Source organism: Nymphaea colorata, chromosome 8 (assembly GCF_008831285.2).
Source record: "Nymphaea colorata isolate Beijing-Zhang1983 chromosome 8, ASM883128v2, whole genome shotgun sequence".
In the NCBI taxonomy this organism is placed as follows: Eukaryota; Viridiplantae; Streptophyta; class Magnoliopsida; order Nymphaeales; family Nymphaeaceae; genus Nymphaea; species Nymphaea colorata.
Window position 1 is genome coordinate 20,334,025 of NC_045145.1, and position 15,724 is coordinate 20,349,748.

At 38.0% G+C, this 15,724-nt stretch overlaps 2 protein-coding genes across 2 annotated transcripts; one reads left to right on the top strand and one right to left on the bottom strand.

Annotated features, from left to right (window-relative positions):
• Window positions 1-7,970: 7,970 nt before the first annotated feature.
• On the bottom strand, window positions 7,971-9,871 carry LOC116259595 (cell number regulator 2-like). The gene is made up of 4 exons (XM_050079362.1): window positions 9,757-9,871; window positions 9,181-9,252; window positions 8,621-8,830; window positions 7,971-8,047 (listed from the first exon to the last, which is right to left on the bottom strand). Exons 1-4 carry the CDS (start codon window positions 9,869-9,871, stop codon window positions 7,971-7,973), a joined length of 474 nt encoding a protein of 157 aa, XP_049935319.1.
• Window positions 9,872-12,201: 2,330 nt separating this feature from the next.
• On the top strand, window positions 12,202-14,509 carry LOC116259596 (protein PLANT CADMIUM RESISTANCE 6-like). Its single transcript, XM_050079363.1, has 4 exons — window positions 12,202-12,955; window positions 13,156-13,227; window positions 13,325-13,537; window positions 14,377-14,509. The coding sequence occupies exons 1-4, from the start codon at window positions 12,202-12,204 to the stop codon at window positions 14,454-14,456; spliced, it is 1,119 nt and encodes a 372-aa protein (XP_049935320.1). The 3' UTR covers window positions 14,457-14,509.
• Window positions 14,510-15,724: the final 1,215 nt, after the last annotated feature.

The window sequence follows — 15,724 nt, forward strand, 5'->3', positions numbered from 1 at the left end:
AATTATTTTAAAATATTTTTTTTAACTTCTTCACCTTTGTTATTTTCTTGTTTGTTCTTAAAATAGTTTTTTCTATTAACTGAAGGTATCCTCATTAACCATACCCGAAAATTTCATGCACCAATATAACATACACAACTAGCTTCAAAGGGGGACTACAATGATGCACAACTAGCCCTGCTCTGTCCCTTTGCTGTTTCTACCTCTTCTTCCCTTTCCTCGCTGATAAGCTTTTGTAGTTTAAAAAAAAAAAAATCCTCCAACAATGGCATTCTTATAGTAAAGTTGTTGTGTTTTTTACTATATGTAAGTAACCGCATATAAGGATAAATTGACGTATGCTGTTCTCTGTTTTGTAACTTAAAATCCAAATGATGTTCTTCAGACATGCAGATATCTGTAATCAGAAAACTTATTCAGGCCATTGATTTTTTAACATTCATCTTTCGATTTTGATTCTACACTTTCATCATGCCGATGCTTGTTTCCACTTCAACTTTGTTGTTGTAATCCATTAAGCTGTCTGAAATCACGGTAAGGGACAAGCAAGCGTGTCCATGATCAGGGCATATAATAGTCTTGGGAGATTTTCATTTACCATGCTGGCCAACACGATTTCTAATCAGTTGATAATTTTCTCTTGAATGGTAATTTTAATTTATTCCGAAAGTTGTGCAAGAGGTCATACGTTCGTCTCTAATTTCAAATTTTGGCTCAATGTTACTAAATTTCTTTAGATTCAAATATCGTTTGGTGAAAAGAGAACACTCCTTTACTGATGTGCAAGCTGAGGTTTCCTTGACTGACGTTTGTGAGAAACGTCAATAATGGTAGAAATTTGCCAACGATTATTTCGGTTTTGGAGATTCATCAGCACTGAGGTTTCAAAAGACCCAGCAAGCGAAGAACATTTGTGGAGATTCACCAGCTTTAGTTGTAAACTCAATGTCTAATAAAGGAAATCCGGACCAATTTGTGGATATGACAAATTTTCCATTGACTTGAAAGCAACGATTCGGTCTAGTAGGGTCGATGACATATAAGTTAAACCCTTGGACAGAGCAAGAAGTCGATCTATTAAGAGAATTATGTAAGCAAACTATCAAAAATAAATATGGTACTTTTGTAACTTTTGTCAGTGAAAAATTCAAAACTTGTAATGTACGTCCTCCCTCCCTCCTAATTAATGTATATGTCTCCGAAATTTAATGCCCTTGTCATTTATCAACTACTTCTCGACCTGTTTTTACGTGGAACCATCTTTTACTTACCCCTTGGAACTCCAGTGTTATTTGGTAGTATATGTCTTAAAGAGGTTTCAAATTTATTCAAAGATTTAAAATTTTTCAGATTTATTTGATATTAGGATCCGATTGCTATGGGGTTTTGGGTAACTGCAGCAATATGCTAATCTAATTAAGTAGTTAAGATGACCTAATTAATTATGTTCTTTAAAATTATAAATGAGTTAAGAATACCTCATTTAATTATATTTTTTTGAAAATTTAAAATGACCATAAATATAGATGAGCGAGCTTGTAATTTATATTTTGATGAAATAATATGAATAATTACACGTAAGCCTATGTATATAAATAACATAGCAAGTGCATTTCAGCAATAAGATTAGTCTATAATTATGATCGAAATTTATTTTTTAAGCCATTCCAATTATTGAGGAAAGTTTTTTTTTTAAGGAAAAGCCATATCAAGTCAAGTCAATAACATAATGTAAATGACATGGGGGTGTGGGGTATCTGCACAGGAGGAGCAGAACCAGAAATTTTTTATGAGAAAGCTGAATTAAAGTTTTTAAATTTTAACATAAACCCAAATATCATTTTCTAAATTTTTTTTATATAAGACAAACAAAATTTTATAAAATTTACATATAAATTAAAAAAATATATACAAGTCCGGCAGTCTTTGCCTCCGTCCATGTCTCCCTACATCAAGGGATGCATCTATAAAATGCCTTAGAGATTAGAGACCCAAACCGGGTTGAGGAAATGGACAGTTCCGATGAAGAGGAAGAGCCACCACCAACCCACGCTGCCGCTGAAGCCACTCCACAGGAACCCCAGAAGGAAGAGCCTCAGCAAAGGCCACCAGCGGCCGCCCACCAGCGAAGCCCGTACCGACACCCATCCACTCCCCCGCTGCAGCAGTAGCACTTTCAGCCTACGGCACAGCCCCCGCCTCAGCCTCTACCACCGGAGCAGCAACCAAGCGATCCGGCAGACTACCCTCCCTCCGAGCAGCAACAGTTCAACCAGCACTCTACGCCGGTGCAAGGGACACCGGTGCAAGGGGCACCATATGTGCAGGCACCATCAGCTCAGTATGGTAGATGGACGACGGGTCTCTTCGGTTGCTTCGAAAACCTATCAACGGTACGCTTCTTCCTCGTTAAGATGGCGTTTAAAAAATTCATTCACGCACACATATTTATTCATGATTTGGGCCGTTTGTCAAGATTAAAAAAAAAAAAGAAAGAAAGAAAAGAAAAATCCTTTAACAAAGTGTTGACCCGGCAGCCATCATCATGTACTTGTTTTCTAAGGTGCGGGATCCGACTAAGCTGGTTACATACGTCTTCTTTATATATTTAATTTCATATGCTATTTTAAATATGACACAACAAACTTATGATTAATAAAAAAGAAACTTTTTGTAGTCATAAAAATGAAAACCGCAAAAAAAAATAAAAGAGATCCTGATTCTTTTGAAAATCGGGTTTATATACAAGTCAACAGTGAATCATGACCTAATTCGTTTTGGGATGAACGATTTTTACATCCATAACCACAACTGACCAAAGTAATACACTTTTGATATGCTGATCAAGACTGCATCCTTTCTTCTAAAGTTATTTTTTCTCAACGTTTGCTTGTGACTTGCTTCTCAACATTTTCTGCAGCTTTATTGACCCTTGCCTGCCCTTGGTTTACGTTCGGACAAGTAGCAGAGATACTAGACAATGGACAAACTTGTAAGTTTCCTCTTCACTGACGCTTCACCAAAATCATCATTGTGAGTATATATGTACACCGAGAAGGATAACTGTAAGTTTACTTGCACATTTGGGGACATCAAATTGCGCAGACGGTCAGGCCCCCTCTCTGTCTCCCCCCTCCTCTCTTCTTGTCCCCTTCTCATCTTCGTGTTACGCATCATGAGCAGTAGGTAGAAGATGTGAGAGAGACAGTGTTGAACAAAAAAAAATGAGAGAGAGTTCACAAGTAGTGAGAGGAAAGGAGAGGGAGGGCAGAGATCTGGGACGTTCGATCTACAATTGGACTGCCTTGATTTGATGTCTCTAAATGTTTAAAAAAGAAAAAACAAAGCAACCATTCAGTTTTCCTCTCTCTCTCTCTCTCTCTCTCTCTCTCTCTCTCTCTCTCTCTCTATATATATATATATATATATATATATATATATATATATATATATATATATATATATATATATATATATATATATATATATATATATATGTGTGTGTGTGTGTATGGTAAGTGTTAAATACTAGACAAACAAGGAATAACATCAGACTTAATCTTTTGCAGATTGGTGATTGAGAAAAAGACAATGAAAAATGATATTAAATAATATTAAATGGTGAAATATTCCATCACTTGTGTCTCTTTTTTTTTCCTTTTGCTTAACCGCTAATCTAAAAAAAATCAAGAGCAAAGATGGCACCTTGTCTGTTTAACATAGAAGTGTTTAGCACCTATAAAACCTCTCTCTCTCTCTCTCTCTCTCTCTCGCTATATATATATATATATATATGCTGAATGGCTATTAGGCCTCTCATGTATATTGCCTGATGCCACACATTTGGCTCGAGGTCGGAATTCTCCATATGGTTGGAGGAATCCACAGTTAGATATATAAAAACAGACACGACGGAGGCATTATAATGGTAGTAGGTTCAATAGTTTAAGATTTTTTTAACCAAAACATTTAAGTTTTTTAGCCATTCAAGCAATTTTAATTCTTTTATACACACACACATATCCACACATATAATGTTTCCTAACTTGCATGGATTGAACAACTCTTCTTCACATCGTTGCAGCATGCTCTACCAGCGCAACGTTGTACCTTTGCATTGCCTGCTGCCCATGCATACTGTCCTGCAGTTACAGAACAAAGCTGCGAGGCAAGTATGGTCTCCCAGAGTCTCCTGCTCCTGACTGTATTGTTCACTGTCTTTGTGATTATTGTGCTATCTGCCAAGCGTACAGGGAACTCGAGAACAGAGGCCTCGATCCTAGTATTGGTAAGCAATTCTCCTCTTTATACTTTAAAAGAAGCCGGTTAGCATTTTTTTTATCTGCTTCTAGTCTGTCCCTGGACCCATTGCATGTGCAAGGAAGTGGAGAAAACAAGAATTTGGAAGGAAATGTGGGCTTGTAATTGAACCAAGTATTTCCTATGCACGTCGAACTGCTTCTTCTGACGTCGTCCAAATTAAGCTATTTGGCTAAGTTAATGAGCTGAATATAAGTTAATTTTCCTAATGTCCAATTATTATGCAAAAATTAATCCATCATGCTTATGTATACCTCACGGCTTGTTTTTCCACTACCAATATTTGACATTGAAAGGTTAACTTGGTCGCCGTGCATGCAGGATGGCATTCTAATATGGCGCGGCAAGCTCAACAGCAACAGATGGCAACCATGGCTCCCCCTGTGCATCAAACCATGCAACAGATGGCGACAATGGCTCCCCCTGTGCATCAAACCAAGCCACAGAAGGCGACAATGAGTCCCCCTGTGCGTCAAACCATCAGCATTTTAGCCATGTCCTACACGGTCATAATCCCATATCTATTAAATGAGTTGCATTCATATAGGTTACATAACCTCGCCTAAATTATTTAAGAGGGAAGAAAATGATATAAAATTATTAGGGAAAGGTCCCACGTGCTTGGGAGGTCGATATCAATCTGATACGGTTTGATTTTCCAAATCTGTGGAAACGGTCCCATAATTTTGACATGCCTTAAATGACATCATTATAACCTCACCTAAATTATTTAAGACGGAAGGCCCATTGTAAGAAGCCGATCTTGCAAAGTAGGACAAAGCCTCCTGCTCAATCTACTGTGTAGAACAACTGCTGCGAAAAGAACACTGTATATTGTTTGTAAGTTCATGAAATAATAAACAAAGAACATCTCTGCCTACTGGGGCATGATAATGGTGTGGTGGACAAGATGTGTTTTTGTGTGTGTGCCTATATGTGTGTACTGGTAGGTGTTAAATAATATCATACCATATTTTACAAATTGGTAGTTAGGAAAAAAACAATGAGAAATGGTATTAAATAATATAAAAAATTGGAAAATTGTCCATCCCTTGTGTCTCTTTTTTTTTCTTTTGTTTAATCTCTTATCTAAAAAAAATCAAGAGCTAAGATTGTAAACTTGTCGGTTTAATATATAAGTGTTGTTTTGCACCTAATAATCTCTCTCTCTCTCTCTCTCTCTCTCTCTCTCTCTCTCTATATATATATATATATATATACACTGAATGGCTATTAGGCCTCTCATCGTCATGCCACACATTTGGCTCGAGGTCGGAATTCTCTCCATATGGTTGGAGGAATCCACATTTAGATATATAAAAGCAGTCACGACGGAGGTATTATAGTGATAGCTTACGGTAGGTTCAATAGTTTATGATTTTTAAACTTAATTTTTTAATTTTTTTAGCCATTCAAGCAATTTTAATTCTTTTGCACACACACACACATCTACGCACATAATGTTTCCTAACTTGCATGGGTTGAACAAAATTTTCTTCACATCGTTGCAGCATGTGCAACCAGCGCAATGATGTACATTCTCATTGCGTGTTGCTTTGGCGTCCCATGCATACTGTCCTGCACTTGCAGAACAAAGCTGCGAGGCAAGTATGGTCTCCCGGCGTCTCACTGGATTGTTCACTGTCTTTGTGATTATTGTGCTATCTGCCAAGCGTAATGGGAACTCCAGAACAGAGGCCTGGATCCTAGTCTTGGTAAACTATTCTCATCTTTACACTTTAAAAGAAGCCGGTTAGCATTTTTTTTATTGCTCGACAGTCCAACCGCAGCTTTTTCTATTATATTATTTTGTTCATTTTTTATAAAATCAAATATTATGGTCACAACCAAAATGTTACAAAGTTATATAAAAATGGCATTCTTTTAAGTTTGTAACTGAGATTCTAGCCGCTAAATTTATCTGTTTCTTAGTCAATCCAGGGCCATAATTCAATTTGCAGTATCGGATTGTAGCTTCCTCGTCTTGTTTCTCGGTGCACAAGTTTTTATATGGTTTTTCCTTTCTTGTGCTTTATGCTTTTGATTGATACAAAATTTCTGATTGTGAATCATATTTATTTATTCATCAATGTGTGGAAATGTATTAGTTTTTATATTCTGATGGGATGCAATGAAGGGCGAGTCGGAGCTAGCTCGTGAGAACAAGTTTGTGATCAACAGTTGCAAATTTAAGCGACACAAGGAAACAATGATCACGGCAATGCTGGTTCTCCTTCACAGAAGGATATGGTTTCTCGGTGAGTAGATCCTACCAACTAGAAAGAGCCAGAGCTCCCACCCAACACTTTGTTTTCACCTCCAAATATAAATTTACAAGAAACACATATATTGCGTCAACTGTGCACACATTTATGCACGTTATGTTCCCGGAAAATTTGGAAAACTTATGCACGCAGTAGTATATTGCGTCAACTGTGGATACCTTGCCTAACCAACGGATTGAATTCGAATCATTTATATATTTTACCATATGCATTTTCTCGGATATTTATATATGTTCGAATCCGGAATTTTATTACCTGTACCAATATTTAACATTTGGAACGTTGATAATTTGGTCTTACGGATGCAGGATGGCATGCCAATATGATGCTGCAAGCTCGACAGCAACAGACGACCATGGCTCCCCCTGTAAATCAGACCATGAGAGCTTGAGCTTGCCTCCACTTACTAAGGATCTAAAGCTATATGTGCAACCCTTCGGTTCAATTTTTTGACTTTGTTATCTGTTTGGTGGTGTTAATTTGGCGTGCAATAAGCTTCGGTTTGCCTTTTAAGTCAAGCGTCAACATAGTGAGTAGCTTGTAATGAAAATACTCCCGTCTAGGTCTCCATCATCTTGTTGTTTAGCATAAGTCAATTACAATACTTTTCCTTTCTGGTGTGTTATGCTTTTGATCGAAGCCAAATCTCTAAGTGTAAACCTTAAGAATTTATCAAGCATCATATGATAATGCGTCAGTATTATATTTTGATGAACCATAAATTTTGCAGGGATATTTTTACCACATCAACAAAAACATGTGACATCCGATCCACAGGTTTCAAATATGAAGTAACTGAACGGCCCCTTAGTATTCCAATATGGCATTTTAGGAAGAGGTGTAAATGTTTCGGAGTTTGCACATATATATGTCATAATCACCCAATCATCTAATCAGAACCGTCCAAATAATGGATGGTTAAGAGAAAAAAAATGTGATGGGTATTTTGATTATCTAATATCATTTCTCACCTTTTTCTTCATGTTTTTCTTTATACATATATATATAAGAGAGAGAGAGAGAGAAAGAGAGAGAGAGAGATCCAATGATCTAGGAACATTTCAATATAAAAGAAGACAATGCAAGGATATGTAAAGTCTTCGATTAGGCAAGCAACCTTAGCTCTAATCAATTATGAACACAATGTGCATAGGGACTTTCTTACAAGTTACAAACCCATCCGACCACGTTTTTTCATGGGATCGTCACATGTACAATGAATCCAAAGTAGAATGAAGTGGAAAAGTAAAGCAAAACAAATATTGCAACAAAGAGAAGAAGAGAAACGAAAAACCGCCACGACAAGACTTGCCTATGACGGAGATACTTGAGAGCATGCTCTTTCGACACAGACAGTTAGAGGATCTACTTTTTCATATCAGGTTGGACGGGCGGGGGCTCATTGGCTCCATAGTTGCTTCTTCCTTGTTTACCTTGCCAACCTACACACGTACAACGTACAATATGTAATCTACATGTCATAGTTACTTAGAAACGACATGTATATATATATTTAAAGAGAGAGTGATTGGTAAAAATTAAACACTTATGTCAAGAATAAAAAACCATACCCTTTAAATATGATATTTAAAGTGGTTTGTTTGAAATCTAACTTTACCAAGATGATCTCAAGGATAGCTTGATGCCAAAGATATATTAAGTTGATCATTTCTTGGGTTTCAATAGTGTTCTTGTAATAAACAAAAATGAATGGCTCTCACAACGTCAACATTTTGATAATAGAAAAACCAATATTTTTCATAAAGACAACTTGATTCAAAGCATGTTTTATATCAAAACTTTTTGATAAATATATTAAAATAATGTTAGCAAAAAATGAAAGGGTCTGGTTTTTATTAGTGATCTAAGTGTCTGGTTTTTACCAATGTGTCTGTGTGGAGGGTGGGGATAGAGAGTGTAATAAAAGAAGAAGGAGAAGGGATGGAAGTTTATGCAAGCAGCTAGCAAATTAAGGCCCTCGATCATAATCTCAAGAGGGGCGTTCTGTTGTAAACCTATAGTGGGGTCAAAGCCACGATTCTTCAGCTCTCGGTGTTCTTGGCACAGCGCGCAACTGGTGCAACAGCAATGGAGGAGGCAATCTCCTATAGGTGCCTCTGCAAGCTGGAATTGGCCTCTGAGTCTTGTCCTGTATGGATAGGAGTAGAAGCAACTGCAGCCGGTACACCCGATCACACAATAGATAAAGGCATTGGAGGCACATGCTGCACCCACAAATATAAATTTACAAGAAACACATATAACTTCAGTACACATAGAAAATCCTATCTCGACGAGTTGATAGAAACTTTGGAGGCATTCAGCTAATTGTTGGCTTGAACAAAAGAAGTAGAATTAAGTTGTCCAGATATAAGCTATCCGATTAGTTTACCAAATTTCATACAACATGCAGTCTAAAACAAGAACAACATGAACTTATGAAGCTGGCTGATTTTTTAACTTTCAGTTGAGATTGTTCAATTTTCAAATGGCCTACAGATATGGGCCGCGCTTGGCGAACTAGAGCATGCTAACTGTGAGAAAGTAATTAAGCTGGGAATGAAAGGGAGCTTACACGTGCTTCCGCGGTCGATTATCTCTGCATTCCGCCCGAAGGTGATGCAAGGCAAGCAGCACGTAATAATGCCTACACCATTAAACAATCACCACTAGTTGCTTCGGAAGAAAAACACTTGAGAAATATTATGTTTTTATATACACATGCTCAAAGAATGCCATGTTCATGTCTCGAGAAACATAACGTAATTATGGATATCGTTTCCAGATTCAACAATTAAATGCAAGACATAATCCCATCGTGTTGCCCAAAACAAGAACTCGGTGCTCTTAATATGTGTCCTTCAGGAGGTATTGGACAAGAGAAACACAAACACAGTATTTCAAGAATCAATCATAAAGATTGAAGCAGATTCATAACACACTAAATGCAGTGTTATCATTCATGGAACACTGTGCTCGTGTTTCCATGACCGAATACTCCATTGAGAACTTGTGGTCTAAAAAACAATGTTCTTCTGATGGAATTTCATGGCAACAGTCAAGTCTAATGCAAGCATCTCTTGACACAAGCATGTAGATATATTAACACGCACGCACACAGAGAGATTGGAGGGAATGGAAAGACAATTACAATTGGTTGGCTCTTCAAAACAGTCGCAAAGGCCGGTTGTCCACGGCTGGACATTGATGGGAAATACGGGCTGGGAAGGGGCATAACCAGGCTGAGGAGGGACGTTGGAGTTCATGATAAATGACGAAGATGATGAAGAACCAGGCTTGCAGTTGCAGAAGGAGATTGTGTAAATTTATACTAGTGAAAGGAAATAAGAAAGGGCCTAGTCTATGATGGAGATGGGTCTGTCGATAGCTCATGCTTAGTTGGCTTGCAAAACGTGCTCAGCAATATGTCGTCCTCATTCATAAACAAGTAGCCAGTCACTATCCCCATTTCAATGCCCTTCAAAATTCGGCACATCTTTTGCTGAATCCAAGTACATATAATCGCAAATAAGTTGCTGTAATGGAGATTCTTTGTTCATATGTTGATTTTTATATATGGTAATTGCATAATCACTGATGTTTCCCCTATTATAGTTGCATATCGATTTCTCTCTTGACTTTTTGGCAGTTGAACGCACGATGTTTCCATGATATGCGTTCTTCTCAATTCCTTTAGAAAATTTGTCATACTCTTATTCTTTCTAACTATTTATTAATTATTACGTGCAAAGCTTACGTCTCATTGAGTTGGCGTGGGGAGACAAGCCCATTCAACTCCAACCCGGAGCTTGATTGTCATTTCTCATATTCCTTTTTTTTTATTTCATAACAACTTGGCCAGAATCATCGCATATATATAAAATTCAACATTAATAAACGCATCGAACGAGTTTGAACCAGAAACAGATGGGGCATGGTATCGAATCAAACATTATCACGTCGGAGAGAGAGTCTCTTTGCATCTACCAGATATTTAATTATATCATTGACCCCTGAATTTACTTCCAATTTGATCTTGAAGGAAATCATCATCATGCAAAAATTTAGTTTTCTTCCATTCTTTTCATGTGGAAAACACTTGAGCCCATCTGGAGTTCAAAAAAATCTTCCTAATTTGCTAGGGATTTTGTTCATAATAAATAAAGCAACCCACATCACGGACAGGAATAATTAAAAAATAATTGGGCAGCTTGTGCTTCAGAGTCAGGTGAGGAGGATAACGTCCCTCGCGGATCTCGTGTGGATTGACGTGAACGTGAGAATAACCAAATATGATAACTCAAGGAGGACTTAATTTTGCTTAATTTTCACGAAATTTGTACGTTTTGAATTAAGAAATGAAGAGACGGAGAAGATACAGAAAATTAATGAAACTTGGCTAAGATACTGAGGTGAAACAAAGAGTCGGCCGGTTGCTTGCTTGCGGATAAAACTTGTTTGTCGTCTATTAATTTTCCCTATTCTCGATTGCCAAGTGAAGAAAGACGGCTCCCATCGCAACTGAAGAAATTCGCAAGATATTCTTTTTAATTTCTTGCTTTTAAAAATCGTAACACTCAACGTCCGTGTGTGTATGTCAAAGCCTATCGCTTTGTTTTGCTAGAAAATTAATACATATATATATATATATATATATATATATATAAAGTCAATCATGATAGCGAATTCACAAAGCATCAGAACTATAAATCAGATTTCTCGTGTCGTAGAATTTGATTTGACATAGAATTCTTATGTTCTATATATTATATTTTAATATATCTTGCGTTCATTATATACATGGTTAGATCTATGAAAAGCAAGCACAAATATAAGGGAAGTGTACTTCCAATGGAAATTGCTTGGGAGATAGGCTTCCCTCTCTCTCTTAAATTCAATGCTTTCTTCAATTTCCAATTAACACCTGACTTATATTTAAGCCATGATATACGTTAAAATGTCAATGATTCTTTGTATATATGTTCTTTAGAAAGTTTTGAGTTATTTAAGATTATAAGACTCAAGGGTTTCTAACGTTATTCAATATTAGAAATTTCTGAACTTTTGAAGTTATTCAATATTAGAATCAAATTATCACAACACGGTTGTGGGTAACTGTAGTTTAGGATAATCGAAGTATGGAAGTTTATTTCATTTAATTGTATTCTTGAGAAATTAAACCCATAAGTACATCCGCGTTAGTCATTTATATTTTGATCATTGGTATAGTCAAAGACCAATCAAAAAAAGGCGTATAGTATAGACAATATGGTCATTGTATTTTTTTTTTCTCATTAATATGTAAGATTAATCGAAAAGGATTATCAAAACAATCCTTTTAAAACGAGAAGGAAATGAATCAGTAAAATACTTTTTAAAGTTTATGTATTTTCTTTTCTTTTAAACTCTACCATGCGTAGTCCTCCATACAGGAGGGGCCGATTTTGTATGTATATGGTCGCACATCGCAGAATCGTGGGTTCAATATCTATTTGACTCGCAAAAGTCCACGTCGGTGAAGAGTGTAGATATATATACGTATATGGGCACTGGAAGCAGCTAAAATGGTCAGACTTAAAAGCGGGGGAGGGAGGAAATGGGACTTTCGAAGAAGAATGACCCGAATGTAGGCCCTCCAGCGCCAACGCACGCTGGCCAAGCCCCTCCTCTTCAGCACCCACCGGATGAAGCGCCCCAACAATACCCACCAGCAAGTGCCCCTGATGCGGCAGAGCCCAGCAACCCATGCCCTTTCCCTCCCCAGGCAGCAGCCTTCCACCCTCCGCCTCAACCTACAGTCCCTTTCCCAGCACCAGCACAGCATCAGCCACGTTACCCTGCTCCAGCAACCTGCCCGCCGTCCGGTCCCCAACAGCCCAATCAGGCACCCACGCCGGTGCAAGGGTTTGCTTGTGAGAACCCATATGGGCCGAAGCCGGTAACCTACCCGCCGTCCGGTCCCCAACAGCCCAATCAGGCACCCACGCCGGTGCGAGGGTTTGCTAGTGGGAACCCATATGGGCCGAAGCCGGTAACCTACCCGCCGTCCGGTCCCCAACAGCCCAATCAGGCACCCACGCCGGTGCCAGGGTTTGCTTATGAGAACCCATATGGGCCGAAGCCGATATCCTACCCGCCGTCCGATCCCCAACAGCCCAATCAGGCACCCACGCCGGTGCCAGGGTTTGCTTGTGTGAACCCATATGGGCCGAAGCCGGTAACCTACCCGCCGTCCTGTCCCCAACAGCCCAATCAGGCACCCACGCCGGCAGGTCGCTATGGTCCTGGTCCACAATATTCTGCGGACTGGACGACCGGTCTCTTCGATTGCTTGGAAGATCCTAACAGCGGTATACTTTCGTCTTCTCCTCATTTTATTGATGCTACAAATTTACTCATCCTGAGTTAGCTGGAAAACTGTGATCAGAGACTTAAAACGGTTCCTTAACTCTGACATGTTGGAGACAGCATCTTAACAATCATTCCAGCTACCAAATTTTTGAATTTTCTTCTTACGTAAGATTTACATGTTCCCGATCGTTTTCCGCAGCTTTAATTACTTTCTGCTTGCCTTGCCTGACGTTCGGACAAGTGGCGGAGATATTGGACGGCGGACAGACCTGTAGGTCATCTCATCTTCAATTAATTAAGATCGCTTGACAAATTATGTTTTCTAGCTTGCATGGTTCTGAACAAAGTTTGCTTCTAAATGGCTTCAGCATGTGCTACCAGCGCAATGATGTATAGTCTAATCACCTTCGCCTTTACCGCCCCATGGATACTGTCCTGCACCTACAGAACGAAGCTTCGAACTAAGTACGGTCTCCCGGAGTCTCCCGCTCCCGACTTCATTGTTCACTGCCTTTGTGAAACGTGTGCTCTCTGCCAAGAGTATAGGGAACTCCGCAACAGAGGCCTCGATCCTGCTCTTGGTAAGTATTACTCAATCTGTCATGTTTTCAAAGAAAGAGTATGGAAAAGATTACAAGGAACGGCCCTATATTAGGGGAATTAATAACTGCCCAAAACTTGTCAAATGTACCTTTTCATTTCATTCTCAAGCCGCCACCTTTGGTCTATAGAAAACTTCGACGTGAAACAGAAAGTATTTGTCATAATTATATGTCTTTTTAGAAAAAAAAAGATCTAAAATGAAGCAGCATGGGTAGAAGGCGAGCCAGAAATTGAGCCGCGTTCTTTGTTTCTGTTAAGCTTTTTGTAGATAATTTTATTTAGAGAAACAACTTTATAATTTATCAGTTCACAGCATTAATTGGAAAAGTTGAGCGAGTTGATTTGTCCGGTGAATACTTTGATCTAATGTAGAACACCTTGCCTTTTGAAGCTTATCTCAAAATTGGATACGGTTTGATATTTTAAGCTAGTTAATTAGTTTTTTTTAATCAGGAAAACAGTGTAATGGGATTGCATGCCTATTTACCTTGACAATAACTTGCCAAAAATAATTAGGGATCCGATCGACGTGATGATCTGACCACGCACAATTCTGGTAGTATCCACACTTACCGCATCACCGGAGCACGCCGGTGATCTTCGCAACTTGTCCGGAGGAAACTGACGTAAATGCATCGCCGGATATTGATGATGTATAATTAACCGGCTCAAGCTTTTTTTTTCACAATTTTTTAATATTCGGAGTTATAAATTTTTATCTCAAAAAATTCAAGATCCTTTTATACTCACAAATGTTTTAATTTCAATAACAATATTGAACATTTCAAACGTAATTAATTTGGTCATATGGATGCAGGATGGCAGGGCAATATGATGCTGCAATCTCAACCGCAACAGGCCATGGCTCCCCCGGTGTATCAAACAATGAATATGTAACCCTTCCCTTTAGTTCTTCGACTCTTTTCTTGGTGTTTGGCAGTGTGGAAATTGGCGTGCCTCCGGGAAGCTTTGGTTTTGCCTTTAAGCCAATGGTATTGAAATATTAGTCTTCCTATCTACGGCGTCATCGTATTCTAAGTTTTTTTTTTTTTTTTTTTAATAACAGTGAAAAAAATAAACGTGTGATCAATATAGCGCTATTGCTAAATGGAGATAATATTGATCGCAATGCTAATAAGATTTGAGATTGTGATTCATGGCAAAGATCGTGGCAATGAAGTTCATGATGGATCTAAGAGATTAGTGGTTAAAGATAATGCACAGATCAAGAAATTATTGTGCTATTATTGTGATATAAGAAGCAGACGACCACTTTATCGATTGGCCTTCCATGGGCGCAAGGAAATGGCTCTATGTTTTATGTTGTGTTGCTTTTTATGAATTTGAACTGATCGGACCTTTAGGTTAACCTCTGGATCTGAATCAGACTTCTAAACTGAGTTCAAATCACATTATATTTATACAATATAGGATATTTATTGAAAACTATATCTGATGTGAATCCAAGTCTGGTCAATTATTTACATAAGTCTGAATTTGAGTATGAATCTCCTGTATCCGGATCCAATCAGCATTCTTAATTGGATATCAATTTTTTCCCATATCCAATTCTTTTTATGTGGCTGGTTTGATATCAGATCTATGTGATGAGGAATTAACTCCTCATCCATTTTCATGGTCTTATAACATTATACTTTTAGTATACCTTTGCAATTAGATCTCATGCCTCTTCAAAATGACCTTAGGTTGCGTTTGATATATCCAGGAACGGACCTTAAATCCTAGGGTCTTACCGCCCAAATGCTTCCAGACTGCTTTCGCATTATTTCATTGGAAAAAGTGGCTAGAATAGATTCTTAAACTACTTTTTGCCCACCTGAGCCTTAAAAGTCTGGGAGGTTAAACTCGAGCTCGACTCGAACTTGCTTGTTAATAGTCACAAATAACGTCTCAGAGTTTTAAACGGTGAAGTTTTTCTCGGGTATAATACGGCGAGCTTGAAAAAAATAGAAAAAATACGGTAAATTTTAAAAAATTTTAAAAAACTAAAAATGAGGGGAAAATAAAATAAGTGAGAAACTACTAACATAAACATCAAAAGATAATTTGCAACAAATAAAAAATGAAAAATGAAAAAAAAAACGGTTTGGCATTGAAAAAACTGAAAAAAATGAAAAACGTGAAAGAAGAGGCGAAAAAATGTG